Consider the following 18,285-nt stretch of genomic DNA (forward strand, 5'->3'; position numbering starts at 1 on the left):
AGAAGTTAGAACGTTTAACAGAGGAAAGGAATAAAAGAACTGGCTGTTGCTAGCCCTCGCTTGCTTGTCGCGCGCATGCGCAGTTTCTGCTCCCGTTCTCCTTTTGGCGCCGTGGGGCAGTGAAAGTCCATGAGAAATTTCCCGTCGGCGCGGAAGATGCGCGCCACTTCCGGCCGGGCTCCTAACAACGGGGGAGGTTGGTAACCAGGGAGGGGGGGATGGCGGAGCGGGCGCCGGAGCCCGAGGCGGAGGCGGAGGCTGAGGCGGGCGCAGGCGGGGAGGCGGCGGCCGAGGAGGGCGCGGCGGGCCGCAAGGCGCGGGGTCGGCCGCGGCTCACGGAATCGGACCGAGCCCGGCGGCGGCTCGAGTCCCGGAAGAAGTACGACGTGCGGCGTGTGTACCTGGGCGAGGCGCACGGGCCCTGGGTGGACCTGCGGCGCCGCAGCGGCTGGAGCGACGCCAAGCTCGCAGCCTATCTCATCTCGCTGGAGCGCGGCCAGCGTAGCGGCCGCCACGGGTGAGGGGGCCCGACCCCAGGGAGGGAGGGAGCGAGCGAGGGAGGAGACGCCCCCATTCCCCGCCGAGCGTGGTCCCGCCCCCTCTGTCCACGGCCCCGCCCACGGCACCTGTGAGCCCCGCCCTGTGTCCGGGCTGCCGGCCGGGGTCTCCTACCGCCGGTCCTGGGACGCTCCTGGCTCGCGGCCCCGCCTCCCGCCTTTCCGACTGCCCAATCCTGGGATGCGCCCAGCCTCTCGACCCGCCTCCTGACGCTTGGCCCCTCCCGTTAGATTTCTGGCTGCCCAATCCTAGTACAGACCCCACCTCCAAGCGTTCTAACTGCCCAGTCCCCGGAGGGGCGGCCCCGCCTCCTGAGGCCTTAATGCCCCTTCTTCCCTGCTGGTCTTTGGCATCTCACAAGTCTCGTTCTCTAAAACCCTTAGGTTGTAGTCTGAGACTGTGACTGGACACCCTGGGCCACCCAGCCCTGTCCCGTATAAGGTTCTGGCACTCCATCTGAGACTGTGTGTGGCCTCATTCCCACAACCTTCCACCCCAGACCTGGGAAGACTCCTCACGATCCAGATCTCATTCTCTAAACGTCTTGGCTCCTGGGGAGCACCTTAGCCCATAGAGACTCAGGTGAAGAGGAAGCCCCAAGTTAGTGGCTCAGGTAGAGGGCAGAGGTCTTTGCGGAATCTCCATCTTGAGAAGGAGCGGTGTGGATGGAATTTTTCCCTTCCTGCTTTATAGGTTGGTGTGACGACTAAAGGAGTTAAAATACAACAAAAGGCTTAGAACATGGTTGGCACATAGTGAGCACCTCAAGTATTAGTCGTTATAATGATACTTGTTCCCTGTCACAAGCGGTGCCGCGACAGAATCCTTGCTGTGCCCTGGTTTTTGTTTGCATACACTGGCATGTTTCCCTAGGGGAAGATTCTGATGGCCAAGAATCCACCGGATCCTTCTGAATTGCATCCACGCCCTCCCTGGGTGGCAGACTGGTTTATATGCCCAAGAGTGGAGCAGGAAATGCTGGGCATTTCAAAAGCTCAAGCTCATGTTGCATTTTTGGAGTTTCTGATTCAGTTAGTCTGAGCGGGGTTGCAGACCTTGTATTTTTTTCTGCAAAGCTTCCAGGGAGACATGTGCAGGTGGAGTTGGGGACCACTGGCCAGAGGGAGCCCTTGAAGGTCCCTAAGCTGAAAGTGCTATTTGCAGTAGCTTGGTTTGTGTAAGTCATGCAGGACTGGGGCCTGGACACAGAGACAGCCCAGGCAGTGCCTGACAAAAACCGGGCCCTGGGACACGTGGGTAGTCGGGAAAATACAATAACCTGAGCGAGGGGTGTCCTGTGGGGAATGGACATGGCCAGAGATAGGGGGCCCGTTATTCTGTCTGCTCACTTATTTGTAACTGCCTTCTACCTGGAAGGATTTCAGTTCAAGACTCTGTAAACATGGACCAGAAGGCAGGAATGAGAACTGGGATGAAAAGAGAAAGGAAAAAGAGGGATACAGGGGGGCCAGGATCAGTGCTATTGGATTGAGGCCGAAGTCACAGGGGACACGACAGAGGGCACTTTTGTGGCATGTTAAGTTAAAAGCCTGACCAGAGTTCAAAAGACATGAAGAAGTGGGAATGGAGAAGAGGCCATGAATTTGCCTCAGAGCTTCCTAGCGACCAGTGGGAAAAGGGAAATAATGGTCAGTCGTGGAGTCGCTGGTGTCATTCGTTTAAGGGATGTTTATTCAGTATCTACTATGTGCCAGACACTTGTAGAGGTGCGGAGGGTGCAGAAATGAACAACACAAAAAAAATCACTGCCTGATGGAGCTGCCAGTTAAAATTTTTTTTTAATGTTTATTTGAGAGAGAGAGAGAGAGAGAGAATGCACGGGGGAGGGGCAGAGGGGGAGACCCAAAATCTGAAGCAGGCTCCAGGCTCTGAGCTGTCAGCACAGAGCCCGACGCGGGGCTCAAACTCAAGAGCCGTGAGATCATGACCTGAGCCGAAGTCAGACACCTAACCAACTGAGCCACCCAAGGCGCCCCTGGAGCTGCCATTTTAAAGGGCAGAGGGCAGACTTGTCCACTGTGCAAAGCCTTGTCTACTATACTTGGTACATGTTTACTATTACTTATTATTCTAAATTACATTACTATACTATAAATACTAAATTATATTACTATAATTTGCTAAATTGTGGAGGTTGTGAGAGATCGATAGGGGCTATGGAAAAAACAAAAGTGAAATAAGGGAGGGGGGTGTGTGTGCTGGAGATTTAACTAGGGTGTTAGGCTGGGCCACAGTGAGAGGACGGCATTCATGAAGGAGCCAGGGAGACCTATGCAGATATCTGGGGGAAGAATGAGGAAAAAGGATTGGCCAGTGCAAAGGCCCTGAGGCAGGACCCGGCCTGGTGAGTACATGGGGCAGTGAGCAGGCCCATGTGGCTGGAGTGCAACGAGAAGATGAAAAGTAGGGAAAGTGAGGACAGGAAGTTGACAGAGCCTTGTGGACGGCATGGAGAACTCTGGCTTTTCCTCTCAGTAAAGTAGGGGGCCTGATAGGATTTTTTGCTTTTGTTAAGTACAGAGTTTTGGACAAAGAGGTCACATACCTGGCTTATATTTTAACAGAGGCACTCCCTAGGGGCTGTGTGGCAGGAGGATTGGGTGAAATGCGAGTTGAAACAAGGTTGGCTGAGAATTGGCTGCCGTCGAAGGTCCTCCGACCTTGGCTGGTGAGGGGCTCGAGGAGGTTCACTCTTCTCTCTAGCTTTGTATGTGTGTGAATTTTTCCTTTTACGTCTTAAACTGTTAACAAGAAAATCAAAAGAATCCCGCTGACCCCTACATTGAGGCTGTGTTCCTATGTCGAGGCGACTACCTTGCTCCAGGTGAGTCCTGACAGGGCCGGGCCCAGGCGGGGCCATGCAGAGGTGGAGAGAAGTGGTTGGAATTAGGGCCAACAGGGTTTGCCGATAGGTGCGGAGACGCGAGACGCCCCAGGTTTGGACCTGAGCACCTGGAAAGTTGCAGGTGCCGTTAACTGAGAAAGGGCAGGTCACGGGACCATAGGACGGCTCTCGTGTGAGATGTCTGGGGACCCCTGCACGTAGTGTCAGGGAGGGCTGGTGGTGGTGGTGCGGTCAGGAGAGGGCCGGGTGGGAGATCCGGATTTGGGACCCACAGTGACGTGATGGCATGGTGACAGAGGTTGCCAAGGGCGAGTGGGGAGACACGCAGGTCTGAGCCCCGCTTTCGCTCTCTGCGCTTCGAGAAGTCAGGGTCACAGGGGAGGAGCAGGGGCCTGGAGGCGCGTGGAGGACCCGGCGGGGCAGCGTCCTGGAGGCCCCTGGAAGGATCCGCAGGTGGCTGGAACGGGGCAGTTTGTGGCTTGGGGGAGAAAACCCTGAACGGAAGGGTTCAAGGGAGATGGGGGAGAAGACAGGAAGACTGCACGCACATAGACGGCTCCCAAGCAGGGGCAGGGGAATGGGCAGAAGTTGGCAGAGAAGGGGCTCAAGATTATTTAAGTCCGGGGGGGAACTGGTGGTGTGTTTGGACACGGGTGGGGATGAGGGGTCAAGCGTGAAAGCAAATGGCAGAGGAGAGCGGAGGAGAGCTACTGGGCACAACTGCTGTCCTCACGCGCAGGTGGCCTGTACAGGGCGTCGCGTAGGCGGTAGAACGCGGAGAAGCGGGCAAAGGGAGGGACGGCAGTTTGGGGGAGAAAGAACATAGTCTGGCCCCATTGAATCCCCACAGCGGCTCTGTGTGAGAGGCACCGCTGTTTTCCCCACTTCGCAGGTGGGGACACTGAGGCTCAGAGGGGACGAGACCCACACGCGGTCACACAGCTAGTCGACAGCAGAGATGAGACTTGGAGTCAGATCTGACTGACACCCAAGCCTGTCCCCACCACTAAGTGGCGTTCCCAGCACCCCAGTCATGGCGAGGCTGTGAGTGCGGGGAGGGGGCCGTGGGCATTTGGACTTGGGTTTGGGTGAGGATCTGGGTGGCCGGCCTGCCCCTTGGAGAGCAGGGGCAGGGAAGGGAGGGGAGAGTCATGGGAGGGGGTGGAGGCATCTGGGATGGGGCGGGGCGGAGGGTGCAGAGGCTGGGACAAGGGCAAAGCCTGGGGAGCTGTCCTCGGACCAGACGTGGGGTGTGAGGACTGAGAATTGTCATCAGGCTGGACGGGGGTCAGGTGGGGCGGGTGGGGAAGCTGACAAGAGACTTTGGACTGGCTGTCAGGACATTTGCGGCGAGAGCAGGGTCTGGGTCATGGCAGGGAGGCTGGCGCTCCAGGGCCAGACGCTGTGATAACGCTGACGGTCACGGTGAGACCGTCGCTATGCTGAGCGGTTACCCAGTGCGAGGGGCTACACCAGGCTCTTCCAGGGCGCGTAACCTCATGCCAGCCCCACGAGGCAGGTACTGTTACGATCCCATGCTACAGATGGGGAAACTGAGGCACGGGAGGCAAGGTCACGCAGGGTCTCGGGGCCTCCCACTGCAGTGTAGAGAAGGGAGGATGAGGAAGTAGCCCGAGTGCGTGGGCCGACCCAGAAGCGTGGTGTCGGGAAGGCGGGTGAAGGCCCCTAGTGGGTCCAGGGGAGATTCCTCCAAAGCACCCGCCCTCAGCATGTGTAGACCCAGTGCTGGGCCACGGCCAAGCAGCCTGTAGGGGGTCAGGATCCCACCTGGCAGTTCTGGCGGCCTTCCTGGTGTGGGAGGCCTTGGGGCGGTGGGGTGGGGGGGGGTGGGTTTGGGCCCGGCCTTGCCCAGGGCTCCCTGACGCCTTGGTCACTGGGGCACACAGTTAGGGTGCAGGGCCCCAGCCAAAGTGGGGAAGGCCCCAGAGGCGGGTGGGCGTGATGGCCAGGGCGTCTGGACCTGAGCTGGCTCCCCGGGGCGGGACCGATAGAGGGGGCAGCACCTTGGGCTGGGGCCTACATACAGCAGGCAGTGAGGGTCGGGGGCAGGGTCCCTAGCAGTACCAGCCCTCCTGGCTGGGTCTGGCAGTCTCCCCAGGGCTCTCAGCCTGCCTGGGGTTGGGGGGGGGGGGGGGGGGCGGGCAGGATCTGCAGGGCCCCGGATGGGGCAGTGCAGGTTCTGAGGCCGACTCTGCAAATGTTCTATTGCCGTGTGACAAACGACCACAGACTTAGTGGCTTAAAATCACAAATGATGTCACATTTCTGTGGGTCAGGAGCCCAGCGTGTTTTAGCTGGATCCTCTGCTCAGGGTCTCACAAGGCCCAAATCAGGGTTTCATCTAGAGGCTCAACTAAGGAAAGAGCTGCTTGCAGACACCCTCAGAGCGTTGGCTGACTTAATTTCCTCCTGGGTTGCACAGCCGAGATCCCCACGGTCTTGCTGGCTGTTGACCGGGGCTGCTCTCAGCTCCCAGAGGCTGTTCTCAGGTCCTGGCCCCTCCTGGACCTCCCATATTCTCGGCCTACAGTCTCTGACTGCGGCGGGGCCCGTTTAAAGGGTCCCCTGATTAGGTCAGGCCCACCTGGGAAAGCGTCCTCCTGATTCATTCCAAGTCACCTCGCCCCAGGGGGTGGTATCCCATCATATACTCAGGCCGCCCACTCATGGGCAGAGGATTATGCAGGGCGTGTGCCCCCGGGCATGGGAGTCGTGGGGCCAGCTGAGAATTCCGCGTGCCACGCTTTCTGTACCCCTTTTCTGACTTCTCCGCTCCCCGGCCAGGGCCCCCTGGGCAGGCAGCCTCACTCCTCTGAGCCTCATCCTCCCACGTGGTGGAATGCATGGTGATGCTAGACCACCTTTAAGGGCCGGTGTCCATGGAGGAGAGAGTGGAGACCCCTGGGAAATAGAACAGGCCCTGTGCTTACTCCCCCTGCCTCTCTCTCTTACAGGAAGCCTTGGGAGCAGGTCCCCAGAAAGCCGAAGCGGAAGAAAAGTAAGTGGGGCTTCGGCCAGGGCGCGGGGGGGGTGGGGGGGGGTGGGATGGGTGTTGGGAGTAAGAGGCTCTGTTGTGCGTTCCCTCACTCATGCTCAGGCACCACGGGCCAGGGGCTGTGCGGGACAGGACAGACCCAGCCGTGCCCCCACATAGCCCATGGTCTCATGGGAAGGCAGGGGACAGGCCCAGTGGGGCCACGGCAGGGAGGTAGGGGCACTGCGGGCCCAGGGACACAGCCAGGCCTGCGGAGCGGGGAGGGGTGGGGGCAGGAAAGGTCCCAGAGGGGACTGGAACGTGTGCTGTGCCCAGTGGGGGTGCCTCCACCGTCCCCAGCTCCCACACAAAAGGCCAAGTCACCACTGGAAAGCGGTTACAGTTGTCAGAGGCATGGGCCAAGCTAAGTGTGTGACCTCCATATCCCAAAGTATGGGAAGGGAGATGACTGGAGAGGCTGCTGCCGGTGGTGTCCCTATTGTCCCTGCGGTCGTCACTGGGTGGGAGGCCCCAGGCAACCCCCCCCTAGGCCCAAGGACCCTTCTGGGCCGCCTCCTCCTGGCCCAGCTTGGAAGACGGGGAGGACACTTTCCTCCCCATCGGCTGCAGGACCGGCATCATTACACATGTCACAGGTACCATTTCTTGGGCATTCAAAGTGTGTCCAGCCCTGTTCTGTGCCCTGCCGACGTCTTCACTCCCTCCTCTCTGGCAGCCCTCGAGAAATGGGGACCATTATTCTCCCTGACCCAGAAAGGGCAGGTGAGGGTCAGAGAAGCCAAGTCACTTGCCTGGAGCCACCTAGCTATGATGTGGCAGTCAGGATTTGAATCGCACGGTCTAGCTCCCACCGGGCCCACCTCCTTGAAGCATTTACTCATCCAGCAAACATTTGCTGAGCATCTACTATGTACCAGGCCCTATGTAGGCATTGGGGATACAGGAGGAACAACACAGATAGCGTCCCTGCCCTTGGGGAGCTGACATTCTATTAGGGAAGACAGAAACACGGAAACAGATAACCACAGACGGTATCTAGGTGCCACCTGGAGAGAAAGGGCAGCAAGTCAGGTCAGCTGGAAGGACAGTGGGGAAGGGGTGGCAGACCGAGGGAAAGACCTGAGAGGGGAAGGGCAAGGCAGTTATCTGGAAGAAGACACAGTCTGTGCAAAGGCCCTGAGGCAGGACCGTACCCTGCTCATTTCAGGAACAGGGAGGAGGCCATGAGGCTGGAATAAAGTGATCAAGGGGAAGGACGGGAGGCGATGGGGCAGAACATTCGGGGCCTGGCGGGTCGGGGGGAGGACTTTGGCTTTTACCCCCAGCCAGGGGGAGCCCTGGTGGGTTCTGGGCAGAGGAGGGGCATGGCCTGACTCCCAGTGCTTGCAGCAGGGGCCTTCTGTCCGCCGCGGGCGAAGGAGACAGATGTGGGAGCAGGGAGACCAGGGCAGAGGGGCTCTGCTGGGCCAGGCCAAAGACGCTGATGAGGACGATTCTGTTAACAACAGGCAGCTAATAATTACTGCGCACCTACTACGTGCCAGGCTCCATCGTTTATGTGATTTCGCTTATTCAGTGAGGACAGCCTGGCCCGCCTCTGTTTTCAGCAGAGTGTGTGGCACCTCCCGGAGCCCGTTTCTCCATCTGTGAACCGGGGACGGGCCCGGACAGGGCTCGGGAAGGTGTCTCAGCCCCGCCCCCACCGGGTGCCGTAAGGCCGGGGCGTTCCGAGGCCCTCGGAGGGACAAGCGCCACCCCTGACCCCGGGGCCCTGCCACGCGTGCGCAGGGAGGCGACGCAACGTGAACTGCCTGAAGAACGTGGTGATCTGGTACGAGGACCACAAGCACCGCTGCCCGTACGAGCCGCACCTGGCCGAGCTGGACCCCACCTTCGGCCTGTACACCACAGCCGTGTGGCAGTGCGAGGCCGGCCACCGCTACTTCCAAGACCTGCACTCGCCCCTGAAGCCACTCAGTGATTCAGACGCCGACAGCGACAAAGGTGGGTCTGGGGCCAGGGGCGGCAGGGGGGTGGGGGTGGGGGGCGCCCGCCGACCTCTAGGGTGTGAGGGCTCCACGGCTCCTTATGGGGGGGTCACCCCGGACCCCCGGCCCTCTCGTGGGTCTTGTCAGCCTCAGGCCAGCACTAGAAGCCTCACAGTGACGAGAAAGGCACGGGCGCCGGCTTCAGGGACGGAGCCCGGCCCCGGCAGGCTGGTCTGCACTCTTCCTGTCCTTCTGGAGCAGGGAGGCGGCCCCCGTCTTCCAGGGGACACCTGCGAGGGCTTGGCCCACCTGTGCCCAAGGCCGGTGGCAGGCAGGGCCCGGCCGGGGTGCGGGACACCTGGCTCAGTGGCTGGAGGGAGGGGTGGGTGCCGGGCCTCAGGCCTGAGTGCTCGCCTGGCCTCTCCCTCCTCCTCTGTTGTCTGTGGCCCTTTCTCTTTCGGTCCTGGGCGGTCTCTCCCAGCCTCCTCTTCTTGCCGCCTGTCTGCCCGGTTCTCCTCCTCCCTCCCCATTCTCGGCTCTTGAGCTCTCTCTTGTTCCCCCTCCCTCTGTTGCCCATCTTTTCTGTTTCATCCGCTCCCTTCTGTTTCCTGCCTTTTCCCTGCCCCCCCCCGTCTCTCCCTGTCTCCCCGACTCCCTTCCCCCCCCATCTGTTTCTCCCCCCACTGCCCTGCGCGTCTCTCACTGTCCCTGACCCTCTCTTGCCATGCTCTGTGGGTCACACATCCTGAGCTGACAGTGGGAGTGGGAGGGACTCAGTTACGAAGGCCCAGTTGGCCCTGGTGGGTGGTGAGGAGCTGCCCGCCTGCCTCGAGCTCGGCTTCAGCCTCGGGCTCAGGAGCACGGGGCTCACCGCCAGGCGCCCTGCCAGGGTGGAGGGTGAGGTCAGTCACCGGGGCTGAGCCCGTGCTGGCAGGAATCTCGGAGCAGGTGGCATCCCAGCTGGCCAAGGGGAAGCCGTGGGCGAGAGGTGTTCCAGGTGGGCACCCTGGCCAACGGCTGTCCCGTGTGCGTCCGCCAGACCCCACCACGCAGCCGGCCCCTCGGCCATTGTCTCCCCACTCCGGGTCCCGCCCCCGACCACGCTCAGTCCTCCCTACGGCTCTTCGTTAGCCCCGCTTGGCGGTTGAGGACACCAAGGCCCTGGGACTAGTGTGACTGACCTCCCTGGTGATGGGTCCGCCGGGACGGGGATGGGACCCAGAGGAGTCCCCTTGCGCCCCCACCCAACTCTGACACCGGTGGCTGGTGGATCTGGCTCTCAGGAATGAGTGCAGGGATCCTTGGCCGGGTCTGCCATGGCTGCGGGGGAGGGGGGCGCTGTGAAGGGAGGGGGGCTGTGTCCCTGTCCCAGCCCCGTTCCCTCAGCAGCACCCTTATCAGCTCGCTGCCTGGGGTGGCCCTGCCACTTCTCAGTAAGAGGACCTCCTGCAGGACTTGGAGAAGCCAGGGGGTGCACGGCCACTTCTGTGACCAAGGTCATGGTCAAGTGGGGAGAGGTCCAGTCTGGCCTTCACAGCTGGACACTGCAGTTGGGGATCCAGGCACACACCCTGGCCGAGCCCCCAACTTACTAGGTGACTGCCCCTTGCTTTAGGGTGGGGCCGGGGAGCTCAGCTCACCCTGTAGATTACAGGGTGTTACAAGGAGGGGCCAATCCCCCTACCCCACCCCTGCTATCCCAGGGCCGTGAGTCAGGGATGGGGCGTTATGATAAGAATGATAATAGAAACATTGACAGAGTGCTTACTCTGAGCCTGGCACTGTCCTAGGCCCTTTACATATATTTACTCACTAAATACCCCAAACAGCCCCTGGAGTAGGTGCCGAGTTATCCCCAGGCCCACACAGGTTCCATAAGGCCCCACATCCACACAGCTGGAGGGGTGGGCGCCAAGATCCCACCCCCGAAGTCTGGCTCCAGAGCCTGCGTGCTCCATCTGACCCCCTGGGAGTGTAGGACACGTGGTCCCCGGACAGTGTGCCCGACTCTGCGGGAGTGTGGAACTTCAGGGTCAGCTATTGACTTTTTCTTTCTCTCGCTCTCTTTTTTTTTTTTTTTTTTTTTTAAGTCTACTTATTTTGAGAGAGACAGAGACAGCATGAGTTGGGGAGGGGCAGTGAGAGAGGGAAATCGAGAGAATCCCAAGCGGGCTCCGTGCTGCCAGCACAGAGCCTGATGTGGGACTCGAACTCTCGAAGCCGTGACCCGTGACTCTCAAACTCGACCCATGAAGCCGTGAGATCATGACCTGAGCCGAAACCAAGAGTTGGACGCTTAACCGACTGAGCCACCCAGATGTCCCAACAATTGGCTTTTTCTGTCCCCAGTCCCCCTGTGTGTGGGCTTTAGCACGAAATACCTGGGTGAGATGTTGGTCGCCTTGGCCTTCATCACGGTGTCGGTTTGAGATTCATTCATTTCTACAAATATGTGCTCATTGTGTGCTAGGCGGCCTTCTGGGCACTGGGGCCTGTGCACAGGGACCCCAGTGGTTATGGAGCTTACGATCTAGAAGGGAAGCAGACAGTAAACAAGATAGACAATTAAAATCTAGAGTACAGTGGAGGTTCCTGGGTGGCTCAGTTGGTTAAGCATCCGACTTTGGCTCAGGTCACGATCTCACAGCTTGTGGGTTTGAGCCCCACATTGGACTCTGCGCTGACAGCTCGGAGCCTGGAGCCTGCTTCCGATTCTGTGTCTCCCTCTCTCTCTCTGCTTCTCTTCCGTTTGCACTGTCTCTTTCTCTCTCAAAAATAAATAGATGTTAAAAAAATTTTTTTAATTAAAAAAATAAAATCTGGAGTATGGTAGAAGGTGATATTTGGGGGAAGAATAAAGGAGAGAAAAAAGTGCTGTTTAAGACAAGGTGGTCAGAGGCCTTCCTGAATAAATACCATTTTCTTAAAGGGTCTGATGGAGGTGGGGGAGAGGGAGCCCACGCAGGTGTCTGAGAGAAGAGTGTTCAGGCAGAGCAAAGAGCAAATGCAAAGGCCCTGAGGCAGGAGACTGCCTAGGGTCCCTAAATACATGACCTACACTGGGGGGCAGCAGAGGAGGCGGCGGGATGGAAGAGCCCCCAGCCCCCACAGGAGGTCCAGGCGGCAGCTGTCCACATGGAGGCATCGGGGTACGGGTGGCGGCAGTATGACAAAAATAGGTATTTGGTCTTTGTCCCCGGTTCCTGGCACAGAACTCCTACAGCCCTTGGAATTGTCTGAGTGATGGGAATATTTTTCATTGTTTGTGAAGAGCCCTTTTCATGAGGAGCCCCTTTGGATCACGCCTGAGTCTATGCTAATGAGGTGACTCAGGCAGGGTCCCCTAGAGAGCTTCGGGATGGGGACTGGTCACCAGAAAGACCAAACACATGATTAGAGGGGGGGACTCTCAGCCCCACCCCTGACTCCCAGGCAGCAGACTGGGACTAGAGACTGGGTTACAAAAACTCTTTTAAGTAACAAGATCCAGACAGCTTGCAGGTTGGTAAACACCTTGAGGTTCTAGGAGGGTGGCAGGTCCAGAGAGAGCATGATAGCTCCCACCCCAGCAGCCCCTGCACCTCACCCTACGCTTCTCTTCCATCTGACTATTTGCTGTGTTGCATCTTTTATGATAAAAGTGTAGTTATCAGTTGGGGCGCTTGGGCGGCTCAGTCGGTTAAGCGTCCGACTCTTGATTTCGGCCCAGGTCATGATCTCATGGTAGTGAGATGGAGCCCCGCATCGGGTTCTGCACAGAGCATGAAGGAAGATTCTCTCTCTCCCTCGCCCTCTGCCCCTCCCCCGCTCAAGCACACACTCTCTTTCTCAAAAAAAAAAAAAAAAAAAAAAAGGAAAAAAAAAAAAACCCAAAACCAAAAAACTGTAGTCAGTAAGTAAAACACTTGCCTGAGTTCTATGAATTGTTCTAGCAAATTATCGAACCCGAAGAGGCTGTCGTAGAAACCCACAATTTATGGCCAGAATTACAATGGCCTTCGGCCTGCAGCCGGCGTCTGCAGTGGGGACGAGCAGTCTTGTGGGACCTGAGCCCTTAGCCTGTGGGATCCGACACGCTCTCCAGGTAGATAAGCGTCAGAACTCAAAACGAGTTGGTGTCAAGATGAGGGCAGTTTAACACCATCAGGCTGGCTGAAACCCTGGGGTGAGCGAAGCGAGGAACCTCCCAGGCCTGCGGGAGCTGAAGAGGCTGGGCAGGAACCCCCAGGGAGGGGCCAGGAAGCCAGAAATCGGGTCTGGAGGCCGAGGGAGGGGAGTGTCTCTGAGGAGCAGAGGTGGGGGGGCGGGGGGGGGGGACTGAGAAGTGACCGATGTTTGTGGCACTGAGGGGGTGACCGTGCCCAGCCCGTAGTAAGCACTCAGCATACGCCTCTGCTGCTGCCACTGTTGCTACCGTAACTGTCTCCTTTCCTCTGTCGCCACAGTGGGCAATGGCCTGGCGGCCAGCAGCTCCGACCCTTCTAGTTCCGGCTCCGGTTCTGACTCTGAGGAGCCCCCCGAGGGCCCGCCGGCCAAGGGAGCGGCCGTGGCGGCGGCGGCGGTGACCCCCTCCAGCCCGGCGGGCAGCAGCGGGCTCATCACTCAGGAGGGCGTGCACATCCCCTTCGACGTCCACCACGTGGAGAGCCTGGCGGACCAGGGCACCCCGCTGTGCCCCAACCCGGCGGGCAGTGGGCCCGAAGCCCTGGAGACGGTGGTGTGTGTGCCGGTGCCCGTGCAAGTGGGCCCGGGCCCCGGCACCCTCTTCGAGAACGTGCCCCAGGAGGCGCTGGGCGAGGTGGTGGCCAGCTGTCCCGTGCCAGGCATGGTGCCCGGCTCGCAGGTGATCATCATCGCAGGCCCCGGCTACGACGCCCTCACGGCCGAGGGCATCCACCTCAACGTGGCCGCAGGCAGCGGTGCCCCCGGCGGGGGCCTGGGGGACGAAGTGCCCTGTGCCGTGATGGAGGGCGTAGCAGCCTACACCCAGACGGAGCCCGAGGGCAGCCAGCCCAGCACCATGGACCCTGCCGCCATGGCAGGCATCGAGACCAAGAAAGGTCTGGGGGCCGCGCCGGTCCAGGGGGGCTGCCGCGGCCTCTGGGAGGTGGGGGGAGTGGGGAGGAGTGGCCCCGGAGCCCACTCCTCCGCCACGCGGGCCCTCCACGGACACCCGCCCTGTGTCCACCTCCCCCCGTAGAGAAGGAGGACCTGTATGTGCTCAAGAAGGAGGAGAAGGAGGAGCCCGTGGCCCCAGAGCTGGCGGCGGCAGCGCCTGAGAGCGCAGAGCCCGAAGCCGAGGCAGACGGGGAGGAGCTGGACGGCAGTGACATGTCGGCCATCATCTATGAGATCCCCAAGGAGCCCGAGAAGTGGGTGCCCGGGCAGCTGGGGGCTGGGACGAGGAGCAGCCGACGGGCCCACAGCCTGCCTGGCGTGGGAGCCCTGATGCCATGGGCCCCTTCCCCTCCAGGAGGCGGCGGAGCAAGCGCACTCGGGTGATAGACGCCGACGGCCTGCTAGAGATGTTCCACTGCCCCTACGAGGGCTGCAGCCAGGTCTACGTGGCCCTCAGCAGTTTCCAGGTGAGGCCGCCACCCGAGCTGGCCGAGCGGGGCCCGCTTCTGTTTCCCGCCGCCTGTGTGCTGGCGTCCGGGCAGTGTGGCTCGTGGAGGGCACCGCTTGGCCCCGCCAGGTGCCACTGGCCTGCCTCCCACGCGGCTGTCTCTCAGCAGCTTCCCACCGACCCTGCCTCAGCCACAGGGCACCAGGCGTCACCTCGCTGCCTTCCCCTCCTGCTCTCCAGTGACTTGTCCTGCCTTCTCAACCAGCCTCTCAACTCCTCCTGCCTTTACCCAGGCCACCTTCTTGGCTCAGGATGCCCCTCCCCCAGGGCGCCCTCCCTAGTCCCCCAGGGCGGGTGGGGCCTTTGAGCCCCCGGAGGAGCGCACCACCAGGACACGCCTGTAGTTTGTCCTCTGGAGCCTGGACGGGACGCCCCAAGGGCAGAGCCAGGGTCTCGTCACGTTCCCACTGGTGGCAGGAGGCGGCACCTTTGCATTTGCCGAGTTTCGTTTTCATTAAGCATGTATTGAGCACCCACCAGGTGCCAGGCCCGGTGGTGCCGGGCACTTGGAGCTGCAGGGGTGCTGCAGGGGTGAGTTAAAGAATAAAAGAACAAAGGAATGAATGACTCGGGGTGGGGGGCGGGGAGAGCGAGGTGGCTGCCTGCTCCAGGCCGTGGAGACCGCACAGCTCCATGGCAAAGCCTACTGTGGGAGCTCACCCTGGAATCCAGTCCAGCCCTTCCCCTGCCCACCTGTGAGACACACGCCAAACTGGAAGCCTCTGGAGCCTCATCCCCCATCCACAAAGTGGGCAAAGGGCGGGGCCCCAGCACGTGGCTATGACAAGGCTGACTGATGCCCCAGCCCAGGCCCTGGCTGCAGCAGGTGCACAGTGAAGTGGCAGTAGCCGGGGTCCCTGCTCAGAGCTGGGAGTCCCTCGCAAGGGCAGGGGCACCCATCTTCCTCCAGGGGGGCTGGCCCCAGCCTGCCTCCCAGCTCCCCTTCTCTGTCCCCACCCTGGGGAGCCCTGGAGGTGGCCCCTGGCACCCACAGCCCCGCTCCACCCCTCTTGCCTGCAGAACCATGTCAATCTTGTGCATCGGAAGGGGAAGACCAAAGTGTGTCCACACCCTGGCTGCGGCAAGAAGTTCTATTTATCCAACCACCTGCGGCGGCACATGATCATCCATTCAGGTCAGGCCCGGGGTGGGGCTGGCAGCACGGGGCACGGGGTCCTGGGCCTCAGGTTTAGGGTGGGGTCAGGAGTCCCCAGGCACAGGACTGCCACCCACGGTGTGGGCTGCGGACTCAGTGGGGAGCTGTGTTGCCTCTGTCCACAGCCTCTGTCCAGTGGGAGGGCATGGCTTCAGATTTTTCGAGCGGCAGGAACTTTTTTTTTTTTTAATTTTTTTTTAACGTTTTATTTATTTTTGAGACAGGGAGAGACAGAGCATGAACAGGGGAGGGTCAGAGAGAGGGAGACACAGAATCTGAAACAGGCTCGAGGCTCTGAGCTGTCAGCACAGAGCCCGACGCGGGGCTCGAACTCACGGACCGCGAGATCGTGACCTGAGCCGAAGTCGGCCGCTTAACCCACTGAGCCACCCAGGCGCCCCGAGCCGCAGGAACTTTGGATTTGTATGTGAAGTCACCCCAAAGTTCAAATATTGGGGTCAAGTTCAGACCCGCTTAGGCTTGGCAGTTTGCACTCGGTGCCTCCCAGGGAGTCGAGTTCACATTCCAGCTCTGCCCGTGGCCTTACCCCGCACATTCTAAGCATCACCTTGGGCTGTAAGCTGCCCTCCGTATTAGCCGCCCTCGTCTCTATAGTCAAGCGTTGGCTCCCAGAAGCCGTGGGGTTCGGTTCGCTCGCGCCCCTACGTCCGGGAGACCACTCTCTACCCGGTTTGGGCGGCGCCCTGCAGCCCCCGCCCCCAACGGCGGCGCGCTCAGCCCCGCCTCTCCCCCAGGTGTCCGTGAGTTCACCTGCGAAACCTGCGGCAAGTCCTTCAAGAGGAAGAACCACCTGGAGGTGCACCGGCGCACCCACACCGGGGAGACGCCCCTGCAGTGAGTGACGGGCTTCCTGCGAGGGCTCTGGGAGGGAGGGGGTCTGGGCCCGGGCCGGCAGAGGGCGGGTCCACCCCTCGGGTTGCCTTGCCCAGTTCCACGTGCGCGCTCGCTTCCCGGACGGCGCCTCCCCTTCCTGGGGCCAGCTCGGTCCTCGTCACTTGGGGCCCGCCTCCAAAGGCGGCTCCGCCCCAGTCTGACCCCGACCCGGCGTCGCTCGCCCCGGCCCCCCCCCCTCCCCCCCCCCCCCCCCCCCCGGCAGGTGCGAGATCTGCGGCTACCAGTGCCGGCAGCGCGCGTCGCTCAACTGGCACATGAAGAAGCACACGGCCGAGGTGCAGTACAACTTCACGTGCGAGCGCTGCGGGAAGCGCTTCGAGAAGCTGGACAGCGTCAAGTTCCACACGCTCAAAAGCCACCCGGACCACAAGCCAGCCTGACCCATCCAACCACTGACCGCCCCTATTTATTCGTCCACTCGGACACCACGCCTGGGCTTGCTGGGGCCCAGACAGCCGCGGGGGCCTCCCGGACCGCGGGCCGGAAGGAGGCGCCCCTGCTCTGCCCTGGGGCTGGGCCCCCCCACAACCCCGCCCTATCTCTGGAGGTGGCGCCTGGGGTTGCACTGCCAGAACTGTGTCAAGAGAGCAGAGCGAGATTAAAGAGCGAGAAAGGAGATGCCCTTCCCCTAGGCCTGGATGATTTGGGGAGCTGGGCCCCTCTGTCTCCAACCTGGTCCCTTCCTGAGCGAGGCTAAGGCAGGCGGTGATGCCCCTTTCCTGACAGCCTCTGCACTGCCTCGGCTATCTGGGCCTGGAAACCCCGAACACCCCGTCTCACGGGGTCAGAGGGTGGGAGGTTGGGAAACGGGAGGCCACCGGACATCTCCTGGGACTCAGGATCTTGATGCCCACTCCTAATCCCTCATGGAATACTAATTCCCCACCCTCAGAGAGCTCAGGGACCGGTTGGGGAGATGTTCAGTAAACACCTATGTAAGACATCTACAGCTGTTGACAAGTGCCGTGCAGGAGATAGGGTGATATGTTAGTTTCTGGAGGCGCTGTTTAAGTCGGTGGTCAGAGAGGACCTCCCTGAGATGGTGGCATTTGAGCATAGTCCAGAATGACAAAGAGGTTCCATCCCTGAAGAGAGCTGGAGGAGGCAAATCCCAGGCCGAAGGAACAGCCAGTGCCAAAGCCCCGAGGTAGAACGGCTCGGCGTGTTCCTGGAACAGGAAGCCTCGTTGGGGAGGGGAGCTGGCAGCGGCGGGGAGGCTGCCCTGGCCCCATTTCCCGGAGGAGGATGCCTGAGGTCGCCGCCTCCTCCTGCTGGCTGCCAGCAAGAGGCGGGAGCGATACCAGGCCGGCGGCCGCCAGGTGGCGCGCAAGCTGCGTGGGCCCTGGTGGCCGCAGCCACGTGACCCCGGGGACCGCAGCCGCGAGCCAAAGCACGTGCCCGAGGGAGCCCTGTGGCGCCACGCGCAGATTGGCCCCTTCGGCGCCTCACCAGCTCGTGGGGGCGGGGCCGCAGCTAGGCTTCATTTTACACTTTGGATCGGGGTTTATTCTAACCAGGGACAGAGGTATCGGCGAGGATGAGCAAGTCCGGCCGTTGGGGCCACCCACGCGAGTTCCCCAAGTCCCCCAGGGCCCAGTCCCCTTCGCTGCAGCCAGAGCCAGCAGTTTCCATGGAAACCGCAACCGGGTCTTTGCGCCCGGGAGTAGCTCCGCTCACGGCACAGGCACAATTTGCAATCCGACAGGAGCCGGGAGGGACACCAGGCGGGGAACCAGCCACCGCTCGGGGTCCCTAGGTTCGACAGCCAGGTCGCCCCGGCAAACTCAAGAGGGGCCACCCGGGGACCTGCAACGCCACCGCCCAGATTGCGCGGGCCGCGATGATTGGCCTGTTCTCTCCATCAGCGTGGCAGTGCTCTCTGCTGCGCGCTCTCTCATTGGTTCAATCTCGAGGGCATCCTCCTGCAATTGGTTCTCTCGAGGGCAGGCCTTGATTGGTCAAATTAGGCTCTCTCGCTGAGTTTGATGGCATTCTCCGACAGTCTGGAACCTAAAAGGGCGTGCAGGGACGAGGTTAGGGTGGAGGCTGCGACTCTCAGATTAGGGGTCTCTTGCTACCCAGCCCACGGCGCTCTCGGAGAGAACGTCGGGCCGCTGTCTGTGGTGCTGAAGTCTCAGTAGAAGGCGACCCTGCCTTAGT

The 18,285-nt window shown here is 60.9% G+C and overlaps 1 protein-coding gene across 1 annotated transcript; it reads left to right on the forward strand.

The window, feature by feature from the left end:
• Nucleotides 1-202: 202 nt before the first annotated feature.
• On the forward strand, nucleotides 203-16,743 carry ZNF653 (zinc finger protein 653). Its single transcript, XM_058727935.1, has 9 exons — nucleotides 203-517; nucleotides 6,400-6,443; nucleotides 8,229-8,444; nucleotides 12,874-13,488; nucleotides 13,629-13,800; nucleotides 13,902-14,013; nucleotides 15,075-15,189; nucleotides 15,966-16,065; nucleotides 16,328-16,743. Exons 1-9 carry the CDS (start codon nucleotides 219-221, stop codon nucleotides 16,503-16,505), a joined length of 1,851 nt encoding a protein of 616 aa, XP_058583918.1. The 5' UTR covers nucleotides 203-218; the 3' UTR covers nucleotides 16,506-16,743.
• The last annotated feature ends 1,542 nt before the right edge of the window (nucleotides 16,744-18,285 follow it).

Source organism: Neofelis nebulosa, chromosome 4 (genome assembly GCF_028018385.1).
Source record: "Neofelis nebulosa isolate mNeoNeb1 chromosome 4, mNeoNeb1.pri, whole genome shotgun sequence".
Lineage (NCBI taxonomy): Eukaryota > Metazoa > Chordata > Mammalia > Carnivora > Felidae > Neofelis > Neofelis nebulosa.